This window comes from Gadus morhua, chromosome 19, assembly GCF_902167405.1.
Source record: "Gadus morhua chromosome 19, gadMor3.0, whole genome shotgun sequence".
In the NCBI taxonomy this organism is placed as follows: domain Eukaryota; kingdom Metazoa; phylum Chordata; class Actinopteri; order Gadiformes; family Gadidae; genus Gadus; species Gadus morhua.
The window spans coordinates 8,718,538-8,734,063 of NC_044066.1; the positions used below are offsets into that span (position 1 = coordinate 8,718,538).

The window sequence follows — 15,526 nt, forward strand, 5'->3', positions numbered from 1 at the left end:
ACCCCAACATGAATGCCATGGTCATACCCAAATCTCTCTTGTAGGGCAGAAATAACCCCTGGACCCGAATTCTGTTAATGAAACAGCAAGACGCCCTCAAGACATTGTACCCCCTTGATGAGATTAACCATACCCCATTTGGCACAAGATAATCGACCAGGCCGGTCTTCAATGCATTCCTTAGATGCAAAAGCCCCCATATAATAAAAAATAAAGTAATTCTAAACAGGATAATCAACATGGAGAATGCAAAAATAGAAAAAGAAAAAAGGAAACGCGTGAAGCATTTCTTTGAAACCTATTTGAGAAACACTAGTGCCTCTATATGGTACTGTACATCCCCCTTTGTCTTTAGTCTTGCCTTCCCCTTCCAGTCATAGTGGGGGTCATGGTACAGTCCTGTGACCAGCCTATAGAACATGGGTGGAAGCCTCATGCTTCCTCGCTCTCGCTTTCTTGGTTGTTTTAATTAGTTAACATCAAGTTTGACTTAAATTACTGCATGTCTATAAGTGTATTCAAAAATCGATTATTGTTGTAATGTTGTAATTGATTGAATGCATGTTTATTCTTTGAGTGGGATTTCGATTTTTGGAGTTATTTGTCAAAGTTAAGAAAGTCTGCTTGAGTTCAGAAATGTATTATGGTTGATCAATTTTGTCAAAGTTCAGAAGTTTGGTAAAGTAGATAAAGTTTGCGGAAGTGCAGACATGTATTGAAGTAGAGAAAGTTAATTTGAGTTCAGAAAGTTGGTTCAAGGTCAGAAAGTTATAAAAGCAAAACTCGGAGATGGCGGTTTCCCACCGTGGCTGATTACACATTTGAGCCTGGCCAGGAGAAGCCTGCGGCTCTTTTAGGGAGGTGACCACCCGCTGATCAACCGTACCAAAAGCGTCACCGGATGAACACGGTCACTGCTGGGACTGGAGGGATCCAGAAGAGATCTGACAGGCCGGGGAACCAACAACAACACCGGTCCAAATGTCTCGAGAGTGCACGACAGAACCTTCTCTCAGAGCGTCAGTGAGGAAACGGCTATTCCTTGTCTCTCATGCGAGTTGATGCAAAATTGAAATTTTAGTGTTTAATGAAGCTGTTAAGCTTAGGGTTTAGTACGTCAATTGAGTTAGGGTTTAGAACGGCCAATGAAGTTAGGGTTTAGAGGTTCCCGTGTTAGGTTTTGTGTGTTTTGTTCTGTTTTCTATGTTTATCGCCGTAATTTCTTCAAGTGAATCATACCACTTTATTTGTGTTAATTCATGTAATTTGTAATCAAAGGAGGAAGCAGTGCTTGTGGTTGATGACTGACTTGACAAAGAACTTGGACTTCAGATAGACTCAATTGGCCATCTTATTTTTATATGAATATATATTATAGCATAATTGAATACTTAATATTAGTTGTATTCTCCTTTATGGAAATGGTGCACCATTCGATTTGCAAAATAAACTGAATTACATTAAGATCAGTTTAAGCCCCTTAATCAAACAACATTGCCTCAGGCTATTGTCTCCTTTCGTGTGAATAAGTTAAACTAAAAAGTCAAACATGGCTAACGCGAATGTACACAGTGCTTTCTGTCACTCCGAAGGCAAATAACGAATCCTTGAGGATGCACACAATCCCTGAGCTGCAAAAAACGCAATCACCAGAACTGGTATACTCCAAGACACCACCAGGGCCGCAGTGCACATCATGCACACGTGGATTCAGCAGTCTAATCTACTTACAGGCGGCGGTGTATTACATTCATATGCGGACAGCCAAACCAGAAACGACCCCCCCATTATCAATACAGTGTCTCTCTAGCCCTGTAGCGATGTTCCCCTACATTGAAATCCACTGGGAATATCTACTAGATATTCAGGGAGTACATTCATATTGTACGGCAGAATCAGACTATCCTACTAAAAGCAACTTCAGAAATCACTTCCTTTGTACAGATAAGATAACTTTGGCAAATCTACAAATTCCTTCTTCCAAAACCATTGTTTCTTGGTGATAAATTATTAAATGCTCTTCTGCTAGAACAGCCATGCTATTTTAAAAGTTGTTGAGCTAACCCATTGTTGCACCAGGAGATACCATCTCGTTTATGAAAATAGACAAGGAGTGTATTTATCTACGGAGAGTTGAACTTACGCTTGACGGCGTTGAGCACTCGGCTGTCGAGCGGTTTTCGACTGGGGTCACTAGTGGAGGAGCGGATGCCTGTACCACAGCTGTTGGCCAAGGTGTTCCTGTTGGGTCCAAGGAGGAGAACCACATACAAGTGTTCACACAGAGGTAAATAGACAGAGTTTAACCATGGTGTTAAAACAGACGCTTCAAATAAAGTTAAATATAAAAGTAAAAACATGGTGATAAGGAAGACAAATATAGTTTGAATAAAGTTAAAACACGAGTTAAACCACACAGAGTTAATGTATATTAAAAATAGAGATTAGAATACAGAGTTAAAACACAAAGATTTAAAAACAGAGTAAAATGTAGTTGAATAAACTTCCAATATACAGATCCATCTCGTACAGTGATAAACCCATACAGACAAAAATAGGTTCCCAATATAAAGAGTTTCCCCATACAGAGTTTCCCCACGCAGAGTCAGAATACAGAGTTGGAGACCCACTAGGCCGAGGTTGTCATGATCTCAACAACCTAATCATTACAGACGGAGAAGGCAGACAGTTGTCAAACCAGTCCCAAAGCTCTCACCTATTATCTTAATTGCCAAAATACAAAAAAACACATTCATTGTCAGTAACAAACACTGGGTAGAAGGATGTTGCTGCCAAGGTAGTCGCCAACTCGCTGAACAGTACCGAGTTTGATTCCCAAGGTCTACCTTCCCCGTTTAGGCATCCATAAGCGGAACGCCCACACCCCTATCTGCTCATGAATTAACCTGTATCTGAGATCACTGAACCTTACTCTGCGTAAAAAGCATCTGCTAGCAAGTTACCAAATAGAACAAAGCATGAACTGTTAAGACCCATTATGTCAGAACACATATGAAACACCCTTGAACCAGCAGGTCCGGGCGTGATCACAGGGTGAACTCGTACCTGTCAAAGAAGGTGGCCAGCAGGCGACGGAGCAGGACCTTGTGTTTGATCCCGGCACACAGGTGACAGTTCATCAGCTGACCCCGTGTCATGAACACCTGGGTGCCTGGACAGGTGACGACAACAAACACCCTCTCAATTAGAAGCCCTCCCTTGATACAATGAGCGAGGACTGAACCACCGCCGAAGTGCGTTACAGTTCAGCCTGGAGTGGTTTGGTCCGATCGAACAATAGTTACAAGCAATGAGTCGATGCAATTTACTTTCATCTACACGGTTATTGGTTTTTTATCGAGTTAGGCAGATGACATTAAAACATTCCTCAGCAGATTGTTTTAGCGTCGTCTAGGAAACATCTGGTGTATTTTGCTGCAGTAGTTCACGTTGGATTTGTTGCGCATTGGTTTGGAGCGGTTAAAAGGCAGGAGTCTCCCGTTATTAAAAAATAATGCACACCCGTTGCATAACTATTTAATAATGAGATTTCCCCATTCTGTTTCCAGTGCAAGCTGTACCACAAGTACTTTGCGCTAGTTTCTACTTCTTGTTTACTAAACCACACACATCAGACCGATGTTGCGAAAACACTGCTGCACGTACGAATCAGATTAGCCATTAGGAACAGTCAACGCTTTATGAATTAATATGCATTTTAATGAACGCACTCTTCTTGCATAATTGCAAAACTATCATTAAAAAAAAATCTCTGTTTGTGCATGTGTGTATTCTACAGCAGCATGTAATGTACATACAAATGCAAACATATATACACAACTATATATCTGTGTATATTTGCATCTATGCAAGGTCCAAAATTAACTCTTGCCTAAAATGTTATTTTTCCATCTACCAAGGTTGAATAATCTACCTTTGTGTGGTTATATGTATGTATGTATGTATGTATGTATGTATGTATGTATGTATGTATGTATGTATGTATGTATGTATGTATGTATGTATGTATGTATGTATGTATGTATGTATGTATGTATGTATGTATGTATGTATGCATGCATGCATGCATGCATGCATGCATGCATGCATGTATGTATGTATGTATGTATGTATGTATGTATGTTTGTATGTATGTTTGTATGTATGTATGTATGTATGCATGTATGTATGTATGTATGTATGTATGTATGTATGTATGTATGCGTGGGGCCTACCAGCGACCAGCTCCAGCTTCTCCCCAGGGTCCCCCTCGGTGTAGAGCTTGGGGTGGCAGCGGTACCCGATCTGGCTGATGAGGCTGGCGGGCAGGGCCACCAGGTCTCTCCGGATCAGGACACAGTTGCGGCTCTCCAGGGACAGAGGGACCCCCGACATCTCCGCCTTGTCCTGGACTGATGGGGGCAAAAATATATTATACATGTCGTTATAATTACCGTTATTATAATGAAGACAAACATAATAGACATTAATAATAGCATGAATATATAACCATATGAATAACAATAACAACAATAATAATACTAATAATGACACTTTATTTATGGAGCAAAAAAAGGGCTTCATACAATAAAGAATATCTTAAAGTGTTTTTTGTTGTGTCTTAGACAACACTGTATTAACACGATAGAAAAATACACAAGAAGCGCCAAAACATCAGCCAGGGAGGAAGTGAAATAACATAACAGAATGGAATGGAGTTTATAGAATAGAATTAGCAAGTACAATGAAACATGGTGACTCAGCAGTTATGGGATACGGCCAGGGTTTAGGAAACACAACGTTGGGATATTAGCATGTTAATTCGCAATAGTGCTATCTATTTGCCATCTAGACTTTATGCTGCGTAAATGGCCTGTTTGAACAACCTCACTTTTGAATCAAATACTATGAGGACGTATCCTCCTTGTCCCCTTTCGTTCGACACCTTTGGTTAAATCGATACCTAAACTGCTTAAAAAAAAGAGGCTTAAAAATCAATCTGAGGGAATGAGGCATCGCACTCATTATCTGTCCCTTAACCATAACATTAGCGATGTATAGGGGTGTGCATTCGCTAAGATAGCCACACACACACACACACACACACACACACACACACACACACACACACACACACACACACACACACACACACACACACACACACACACTCGCACTGAGGCATACATACAGCCACAAACGCACACACACACACACACACACACACACACACACACACACACGCACGCACGCACGCACGCACGCACACGTGGACAAGCACACAGGCACACACATACTCAAATATCCGACAATGTCACCCTGGGGTGTTCTAACTGATTGCAGATAGAAAGGCTTTCATAAATAACTGAAATCTAAGACTTTAACAAACCTGTCCGTTGCCTCAGGCAGCACAATTTCAACCTCCTGCACAAGTTGATTTTGTACGCATGTGTCTCTCATTGTGTTTGAGGGTACTACAGTCGGTGTGAGAGAGAGAGAGAGAGAGAGATAGCGTGTACGCGTATAAAAGCATTATGCACACACGCATGGATCCGTAGCAAAGCGTAGCGACGGCAAAAATCGTACATCTGGTTATCAATTTGGATGCACAGATTCATCGTTCAGCATGGCGATCCCTACCGTGGGACGGTCAAAGAGGCGACACTCCACACACACACACGGAGTGGAAACCCTGTCAAACTCACGTCCGTAGGGGTTGGCGGCGCGTGCGTACATCTGGCCGTAGGCGTCCTCCGAGATGGCCTCGTAGGGCTCCTCCTCAAACTCCTCGTCCTCGTTCTGGTAGGACGTGGGGCTGTCCGTGGTCGGCAGGCTGGACGCGCCCGGACTGGACCTCTCTGCTCCTCCACCACCTGCTCCTCCACCACCTCCTCCTCCTCCTCCTCCTCCTCCTCCTCCTCCTCCTGCACCTGGGGTGAGGTGGTACGGCGGCAGCCCGGGGAACACGGTGGTCCCGCCCACCGTTGTGTAGAACAACGAGTTGGCGCGCGCCAGGCGGCTCAGCTCGGCCGCCGACGTCGCCGCCGCCGACGCGGACGACGACGAGGTCTTGCCCGGCGTCCCGGCGGCCGGCGTGATGCTCAGCGACGCCTGCTCCGCCCCTTCCTGTTTGATCTTACGCTGCTGCAGGATGGAAGCCGGCCAGCCGTGGACGCCCAGGAGCGCGGCGGCCGCTAAGCTGCTGGCGTTGCTCCCGTTGTTGTTGTTGTTGCTGCCGTGGTGTTGGTGGTGAAGGTGGTGCGGGTGGTGGTGGTGGTTGTTGGGGCTCTGGGGCTCGGAGCCCGTCTCCTCCAGGGGACCTGTGGTCTGGGAGTCGCAGTGGGGCGAGTTGGCCTTGAACAGCAGGTCCATGCCGCGCTCCACGATGTGCTGGATCTGGAGGTAGCCGGCGGTGTACATGACCACCAGCTGCTCGCTGGCCGCCATGGTGAGCCTCCCCGTGTAGCAGAAGGAGAGGATCTGCTCGAAGCAGGCGGGGGTGACCGAGGAGGGCAGCTCGAACTGGCTCTTGGACGAGCTGCTGAAGAGGTCCCGGAAGTACAGGCTGCTGGCCGCCAGCACCGCCCGGTGGGCTTTGAAGGCCTGGCCTGGGAGAGGGAGAGGAGGACAGCGATGCTCACGACGACTGCTTCAGAAATCCTTTCCCTGTTAATACTTTCTTTTAATGCTTCATTTCTTTCCTTAGAAACGAAATCATGACGCGTCAATGAGTCATTGACCATCAACTGGCATCAAATGTTAAAATCTATGTCTTACACAAAAACAGCAACATTATCGACATAAAAAAAGTAACACAAAAAGTTATTAGACTACGTTTTCCCTAATTATGATAATACTTAAGAAATAAGATCAAATCTTGTAAGTAATGTCAACATCTCACGGGTTGCTCAGACTGAAATTTGTTATATTTTTACTTTTTACTTCCCCTACCCGGGGAGCAACTGACCTTTGACCAGGATGGATACATCGCAGTAATGTCCCAGAATCCTTTGCTCATTCAGGGAGCCCAACACCGTGGCCCCGAAGTTCGGAATCTCCACGTGGAGAAGCTGGGACATGATGGGCGGGGTGCGTGCGACAGCTCCACTTCAGACCTTCACACCGCAGACACTGCCAGTATGGGAGACATCTTTCACCACCAAAAAGGACAGAACCAGGGAAAAGAAGAGAAAAATGGTGAGTTTGAGGAGAAGAACAGCGAAAAAACAAGGAACAAACACAAGAACGACGTGCGAAAGATGAGCAGAAAAGTGAAGTTAGCGAGAGGTGCGAAAGGGAAGATTGAGAGGAAAAATCGAAATAGAGTTGAGGTGCGAGAATGAACACAGTTTAGGGAGAAGTGAGAGGTTTGTGAAAAGACATGCAGAAAGAGTGAAGAGAGAGACACCGAGAGAGATACGGAGAAGAGAGAGAAAGAGAGAGTGAGGGAGAGAATAAAAGGAGGGGGGGGGGGGGAAGGCAAAAGGAGGAGTCAATGCACAAAAAAGGATTAGTTGCGCCAACTGTAAATAAGAGAGTTCTGAAGTAACTTATGTTGTTTAAACATGTTTGAATTCCAAGAACTCTGCGTGGCCGAGCAACTGCATGTTCACAAGCCCCATAACCTTTGAGTGAACGTTCCCCGACTACACTGAAACCATAGACTGGATGTATAAAACGGGAACAAGGGCACCACAGTGGGACAGGGAGCACGGGTTCCCAAGGCACCAAACAGTCTAATCAATTCCTCGCCGAACCGACCCATAGTGGAACTGGGCTTTTATCTATATCTATTTGTTTCTCGGGAACCTCTTTAGTCACCACCCCACCCTCAACACACACACGTATGTACACACACGCGCACACATACATACACACATACGGCACACTGACACATATATACACAGACAAAAATACACATACTAGTTTCATTATTGAGCAATGCTGCAGTTCCAGGAATACAAACAGATGAAGTCGAAAAAAACAGCAGTGTTTCACTCAACTTCGGTCTCCAGTTCATGTTCTTCAAAAACACACACAGACACTTCGTCATATATATGCAAAAATGTGTGCACAGTCGGAGCCACGCCAGAATAACCATACTCAGAGGAACAAGGACAGACACACTCATACTCTCACACACACACACACACACACACACACACACACACACACACACACATACACAAACAAATGTGGATATGCATGTATCATTCAAAACATCTTTGCTTTCCCATAGCTTCCTTACACAACACAAGACAGAAAAACCAACACACACACACACACACACAGACACAGACACAGACACAGACACAGACACAGACACACACACACACACACACACACACACACACACACACACACACACACACACACACACACACACACACACACACACACAGTTCTGACCTGTGCAATGCCAGTCTTCTGGTGAGGACACACTAGGACGCTCTCAAACAAACATTGAAGATCCAGAAGATCCAGAAGATCCCAGGACATGAAGAAGAGGAGGAAGAGGAGGAGGGGGAGAAAGCTGACTGTCTGGTCGCACCACTCTTCTCCTTTTGCTAAAGTGTCAAAGACTCCACAGCTCCTCGGATCTGAACCATTGCCCCCCCCCTTTCTCTCTCGCACACAAAACGATTCCCCACTACTGTCTCACTAACTCATCCTCTGTATTCTCCCAGATCTCATCCACTACGTCTCCACCACCTCCCAAGAAAGCACCATGCTTGCTCTCTCTCTCTCTCTCTCTCTCTCGCTGCCTCCCTCGCCCTCTGTCGGTTCTGTATCTCTCTCAACTCTCTGTGTCTGTTCCCTATATCTCTGTGTCTGTTCTATCGCCGTCTCAAAGACTCCCACTGCCTCCTCGTCATTATCTCCCTGTTTCTCTCCCCCCCCCCCCTTCTCTATTCTCTAAGGGTTGAATTCAACAAGTGCTGCTGCAGAGAGAGACAGTGGAAGACTAAGAGAGAGATAGTGGAAGACTAAGAGAGAGAGAGAGAGAGAGAGAGAGAGAGAGAGAGAGAGAGAGAGAGAGAGAGAGAGAGAGAGAGAGAGAGAGAGAGAGACAGAGATAGTGGAAGACTAAGAGAGAGAGAGATAGTGGAAGAGAGAGAGAGATAGTGGAAGAGAGAGAGAGAGAGAGAGAGAGAGAGAGAGAGAGAGAGAGAGAGAGAGAGAGAGAGAGAGAGAGAGAGAGAGAGAGAGAGAGAGAGAGAGAATAAGATATAAAAGGGAGTGAGGGAGAGAGAAAGGGAAAGAGATAAAAAGAGCAGAGTGAATCAATGATGAAAAAAGTGGGAGCTCATTGTGTGTGTGTTTTGTGTGTGTTCATGAGGCTCTCACTTTCTCTCTTTGTGTCTGCATGTGTGTCTCTGTGCATATCTCAATGTGTGTGTGTTTGTCTGTGTGCGTTTGTCTCTCTCTCTCTCTCTGTGTATGTGTGTGTGTGTGTGTGTGTGTGTGTGTGTGTGTGTGTGTGTGTGTGTGTGTGTGTGTGTGTGTGTGTGTGTGTGTGTGTGTGTGTGTGTGTGTGTGTGTGTGTGTGTGTGTCTGATCAATGCAGTACTATATGTCGCAGGGAGAGAGAGGGAGAAAGAAAACAGGCTACAGTTACAGACAGAGACAGAGACGGCAAAGAAGGAGAGGAGGGAGGGAGGGAGGGAGGGAGGGAGGGAGCAGGGTGAGAGAGAGGGAGGGAGGGAGGGAGGAAAGGAGGAAGAGAGCTGAGACAGAGAGAAAGTCATTTGAGGACAGTACGAGAAGAGAAAGACAATTAGGTTGAGGGAACTTCAGCCACTTCTCTATATTCGCACACACACACACACACACACACACACACACACACACACACACACACACACACACACACACACACACACACACACACACACACACACACACACACACACACACACACACACACACACACACACACACACACGGCATCATATCCAGACGGGCATGGAAACATCAGAGTAAAAGGGGAGGTCACACAACCTCTTCAGAAAACATGGCTGACCTCCCTAAAGCAGGCAAGAAAACGTGACCCACTGACTGTAAGCCAGGCCCCGTCTGACACACACCCCTGAAAACCCCTGTTTGATGCAACACAGCACGTAACTGACTCATATTCCCGTAAAGCAATAGGATTTCTCAAGTGTAGTATAAATAAGAAAGAATTCCAGAGGCCCACTCACTGCACCACAATCCGCCACAGGTCGCTGTGACGCTGAACAACCCCGATAAGAACCACGACAGTAAACCCAACCCCGCTGGCAATGAAGGCTTCATCGCAATAACTTTAGCGTATTCAATGGGGGAGAAACAGAGAGGAGATGGGCCTAAGGTCATGGGTTGGGGGGAGAAAGAAGGGGTTCCCGAAAAGGAGAAAATACAGAAGGGATAGGGTGTACGCAGAGAGGAGAGCTTGAAAATGAGAAAATGATAAATAAGCAAACCAAGACGGTATAAAGGTTAGGAAATAAGTATTAGAGACGGGGTGTGTGTGTGTGTGTGTGTGTGTGTGTGTGTGTGTGTGTGTGTGTGTGTGTGTGTGTGTGTGTGTGTGTGTGTGTGTGTGTGTGTGTGTGTGTGTGTGTGTGTGTGTGTGTGTTTGTGTGTGTGTGTGTGTGGCGCATTTGTGAAATGGACTTTTAACTGTGAGCCATAAAGATGTGCTGGTATGTATTATATAAATCTATATACTGGTCTCACACAAATATGTATCACTCTACATATTCATCTTAAAACAGAGGCAAAAATTGAAAAATATACAACGGTGATTGCAAATCAAGGCGTCTACAGAGCGTGTATGCAGACGCATTATGCTGTAGTTTAGAACAGAAACTTCCAGAGGCTGAGCTAAACGAAGCAAAAACTTCTCTGTCTCGAAGTCACCGTGGTGATATTAGCGGAACATATCACGAACGAGACTCGCATCACAACCCCAATGTCGTTGTTCTCACACCGCTCCACCACTGCAGTGTGATGTCTGCAATACATGTGGAGCTATGCGTGAATACGCAAACAAGCACTCACTCCCTCACTCACTCACTCAGACATGCAGGCACACACACACACACACACACACACACACACACACACACACACACACACACACACACACACACACACACACACACACACACACACACACACACACACACACACACACACTCACTCACCCGGACACACCCACACTCACTAAGACACACACATTATCAGTCACGGAGAAACAACACACACACAGACACACAAACTCACACACACCCACACACGGACACAAAAGCACACACTCACTTTGACACACACATTATCAGTAACACAGAAACAACACACAGACACATAAACTCACCCACGCATGCACACGCATGCACACACAAACGGATGCATGCTCTGTCACATTAAAAATCCCTCTTTTGTTTTCTATGTACACAGATGAGCACGCCTTCAGGTGAAACTGTTTGTTCATTCTCACGACATATAAAGGGCATATAAGGGGCGGCGGGGGGGGGGGGGGGGCTCCATCTTTTGTTTGTTTCCGGTGATCTGCTGCTGCCCTGTCCACCAGCCAGACAGTTCATCCATTAGTTTGCCCATCCGTCAGTCAGAGGGTTGAATCTTTAGGCTAGATCCCTCCCCCCCCCCTCACACATCTACATCCACACACCCACACCCCATCTCTTTATCTCACCCTCTCTTTCTCTTTCCTTTCTCTGCCCCATCCCTCGCTGCATACCACATTGCCAGTGTCTTGCTCTCTCTCTTACTCTCTCTCCCTTCCAATTAATGCACACAGGGCTGCATTGCAGTGAGGCTGGCGCGTGCCATGGCGGAGAAGCACAGTGCATCGTCTACAGACATGCATGTACGTGCCAGTCGGGGCGAGGAGGAGGAGGATGAGAGCGAGAGCGAGAGAGCGAGCGAGAGCCAGAGAGAGAGAGAGAGAGAGAGAGAGCGAGCGCAACGGAGAGAGTGGGAAAAGGAGAGGGAGGGGGGGAGAGCGAGAGAGAGTAAAGGGAGGGAGGAAACAGAGAATATGTTGAGTCAGGGAGAATGGGACGCCAGTAAGGCAGACTGACTGCACATGCACAGACATGTAATGTAGCGTTGTCCATGTGGGTGTGCTGTGCGCCGCCGATGGTGCGGCGGAGAGTGGGCGAGTGCCCGGACTCTGATTTCGGTTAACATTCACGTGGAAATGGTGGGCATAAAAAAAAAAAAAAAAAAAAAGGAAAAACGTGAAGATGATTCACACACACACACACACACAATGTACCCTATATTTGCATACACACTCGGAAACAGAAGCATACGTACGGATGGCAGGGAGCGGCTTCCATTCCGGGGATAAGCCATGCAATACATATATAGACTTTGCCCATCTCTGATAATAATAAAAAGCAGGCGTTGGGGTGTGAAAGATTATTTGCAGGTGTGTGTGTGTGTGTGTGTGTGTGTGTGTGTGTGTCTGTGTGTCTGTGTGTCTGTGTGTGTCTGTGGGTGTGTGTGGGAGGGGGTCTGGGTTAGTGAGTTCCTCTCTCCTGCATATGTCTTCCGTGCAAAAGTGTGCTGCTTCAAAAGCTTTTGTAAATGCCCCGGAAAATCAGATGTGGTTGTGTCGAATTTGTTGTTTATGTGTGCTTCACTTCAACCTCATTCCTGTAGCATTATAAAAAGGCATACTATCAGGTTAGAAAATATTACATGGATGCATTACAACTATACTAATGATGATATAATGACTGATAATAGCACATGTAAATAAGAAATATAATAATAATAGCTTAATAATAGTAACAAAAAAATGATTAAAACTAAATAACAATAGTAATAATATTTATTTCAAATTATTATAATTACTATAAAAAATATAATTATTATTTTATGATTATTATTTTTATTATAATGATATAATTATTCTATACCCTAACAGCAGTGGGCAACCACTGTGGGGCGCCTTTGCACCAACTGCAAGGCTAGTGCCCTGGTTCATCTCCCTCACAGTGGGTTTCCATGTCATCTGCATTGCCTTCCAGTGTGTGTGTTGGTGCGTTTACGCGTCTGTGTGTCTGTGGGTCTGTGTGTGTGCGAGTGTCCTCAAAGCCCACAAAAAGGTCCCAAGTAGGCAGGGATGAGATGTGAACAGAGGCAACCCCCCTCCCCCCCCCCCCTGCCCCAACCACAGCAGCCGCATCAGGCCATCTCTATAATGAATTACAGATAATGAATCAAAACCCCAAAAATAAAACCATGCATTTTACACAAGGCCACGGTCGACATGTGACTCAACCCTTCACTGTGCTAGTTAGCGACTATGGCCAACTTTGACTGTAACCCAACAGGCAAAAAAAAAAAGACAACTGTACATTCAAATGCGTGCTTGTGTGTGAATGCATGTGAAACATGCATGTATTCAAAGTGCTACAGGGTATACTATATCGGTCCTGCGATGCCGGCAAGGCACAGTCAAAAGCCTGCCTGCGCCAGGAGAAGTTTGGAAGCCGCCTCGCTCCCTACTGACGCAGACTCGGGCTAAGTTTGCTTATGTTCTCGCTATACAATCTAAACATGAACAGCCCTGTCTTTATAAATATTCAGATCCTGCAGTTGTTCCCATGTCTAAAGTGTACCAGACAAACAGATTCTCTCCACGTTGAGACGGCACACCGCTCCCCGGCAACAGGGCCTGCCAATCGGGACAGAGCAAGTGTCTGCTTGACTCTGTCTGAGGATGATTATGGGATGTCGAAAAGAAAGAAAGAGAGATGAAAGAGAGACGGAGAGACGGGGGGGAGAGGACAGAGAGGGAAAAAGGGCAATGATAGATAGACGGACAGAGAGAGAGGGCGAGAGAGTGACGGGGGAGACAGAGGGAGAGACGGTGATAAAAGAGAGACAGGCAGCTTGTTAATGCGTATAATACAATCCGTATGTATAGTCGCTGCCAGGAGAAGTTGCCTGCATAAAGCAGAAAAAAAAAAAAAAAAAAAAAAGAATCCTCCCTCTGAATCACCGTTATGTAAGAATCAGACAACTCCTAAATGATTTGTGGTGGGCCGCGTATTGTCTGCTCACGCCATTCGTGAATTCACTCTATTATCTTCTTCTTTTTTTTCACACGCTGATCATTTAACTGCTGGACAAAACTATTCAGAAAAGAAGGCGAAAGAAGTAAACCGGCTTGAGCTCAACCGTGATAACACAGCACTTCTGAAAAAAGAAAATGGGATGATGTTAGAATGATGATTATGTTGATGATGCCGGGAAGGTTTATTTTGTAAATTGATGTACAATAGCGGGTTCGTCTTGGCACGCGAGGGAACGTGCCAGATACTGTGTTGTCTGCAGATGCTGTAATTAGTGGCCTCCTACCAGTTGTACTGAGTAGAACTGAACACCGTTACCTCAAGAACACATTGACATTTTCCAGTCTCGACACACACAGACACACACACACACAGGCAGGCAGGCATGCACATGTATACAAAACATGCACACACACACATAATATTTAAACTGGAACAGTGCAATCAAGGGTTGTTGTGACGGTAAGTGTGCTGCCATGTCAATTAGTGAGCGGCGACTGTTGAAGTGGTCGGCTACGCTCCGTCATACACTGGTGGTCCAGTGTCTGAGTGTGTTTGTGTATGTGAGAGAGAGATACAGATACATAGAACGAGAGAAAGGGTAGCAATGTGTGTGTGTGTTTGTGTCTATGAGTATGTGTCTATGAGTGTGTGTGTGTGTGTGTGCGTGTGTGTGCGTGTGTGTGTCTGTGTGTTTCAAAGCCGAATGCTGTGCTAATGGACTCCAAGTGGTGGTGGGAGGTAAACAAACACATGCGATGGCTGCTGAAACTCACGTACACACACACACACACACACACACACACACACACACACACACACACACACACACACACACACACACACACACACACATATACTTCTTCTGGGGGCGTAGAGCTGAGAGCAAGACGCAGAAGTGGAAGGAGTGGAAGGCAGAGAGAGAAAAACAAGAGCGAATCTAAGATTTCTACCATTTGGGGGAAGAGGGAAAATGTTCCCTGTTTCATTTGTGTTGTGAAATCCAGCACACATAGTATATTGCTTTGTGTTGTTGGTCATCCGATGTTGTTCAATTGCGGACTGTCACAGCGAGTAATACAAAAGTAATGACCCACAAACTTCAAAAAGGGACATTTGGCATGGGGTCAAATGTGCCAAACACTGCCCTATAGTCGAATTATTCTGTCGACTATACAAAATACTTCTTTCCTTTTATGTTCCTTGTTCAATGTCAAATTGATTTAGGTTACACAACAGCCGTTAAACATGATCTCTATCGAGACGGATATCCAGAAATGAAGTTGACAGTGAGTGAATGGAAGAAACTCGTAATTACTGAAGAAACAACACCTTGTGTGTGTGTGTGTGTGTGTGTGTGTGTGTGTGTGTGTGTGTGTGTGTGTGTGTGTGTGTGTGTGTGTGTGTGTGTGTGTGTGTGTGTGTGTGTGTGT

General features: G+C 45.6%; 1 protein-coding gene across 5 annotated transcripts in view; it reads right to left on the reverse strand.

Annotated features, from left to right (window-relative positions):
* The window catches only part of nacc2 (NACC family member 2), a 34,094-nt gene that overhangs the window by 5,986 nt on the left and 12,582 nt on the right, over positions 1–15,526 (reverse strand). For 4 of the 5 annotated variants that reach the window (XM_030342564.1, XM_030342561.1, XM_030342560.1 and 1 more), the window contains 5 exons: positions 6,968–7,150; positions 5,706–6,608; positions 4,236–4,412; positions 3,067–3,172; positions 2,144–2,241 (listed from right to left, as the gene is read on the reverse strand). In XM_030342564.1, the coding sequence (XP_030198424.1) occupies positions 2,144–2,241; positions 3,067–3,172; positions 4,236–4,412; positions 5,706–6,608; positions 6,968–7,079 (1,396 nt within the window). In that variant the 5' untranslated portion in view covers positions 7,080–7,150. Of the gene's footprint in view, positions 1–2,143; positions 2,242–3,066; positions 3,173–4,235; positions 4,413–5,705; positions 6,609–6,967; positions 7,151–8,409; positions 8,915–15,526 lie in introns of those variants that run through there. The other variant, XM_030342562.1, reaches the window with a different exon arrangement.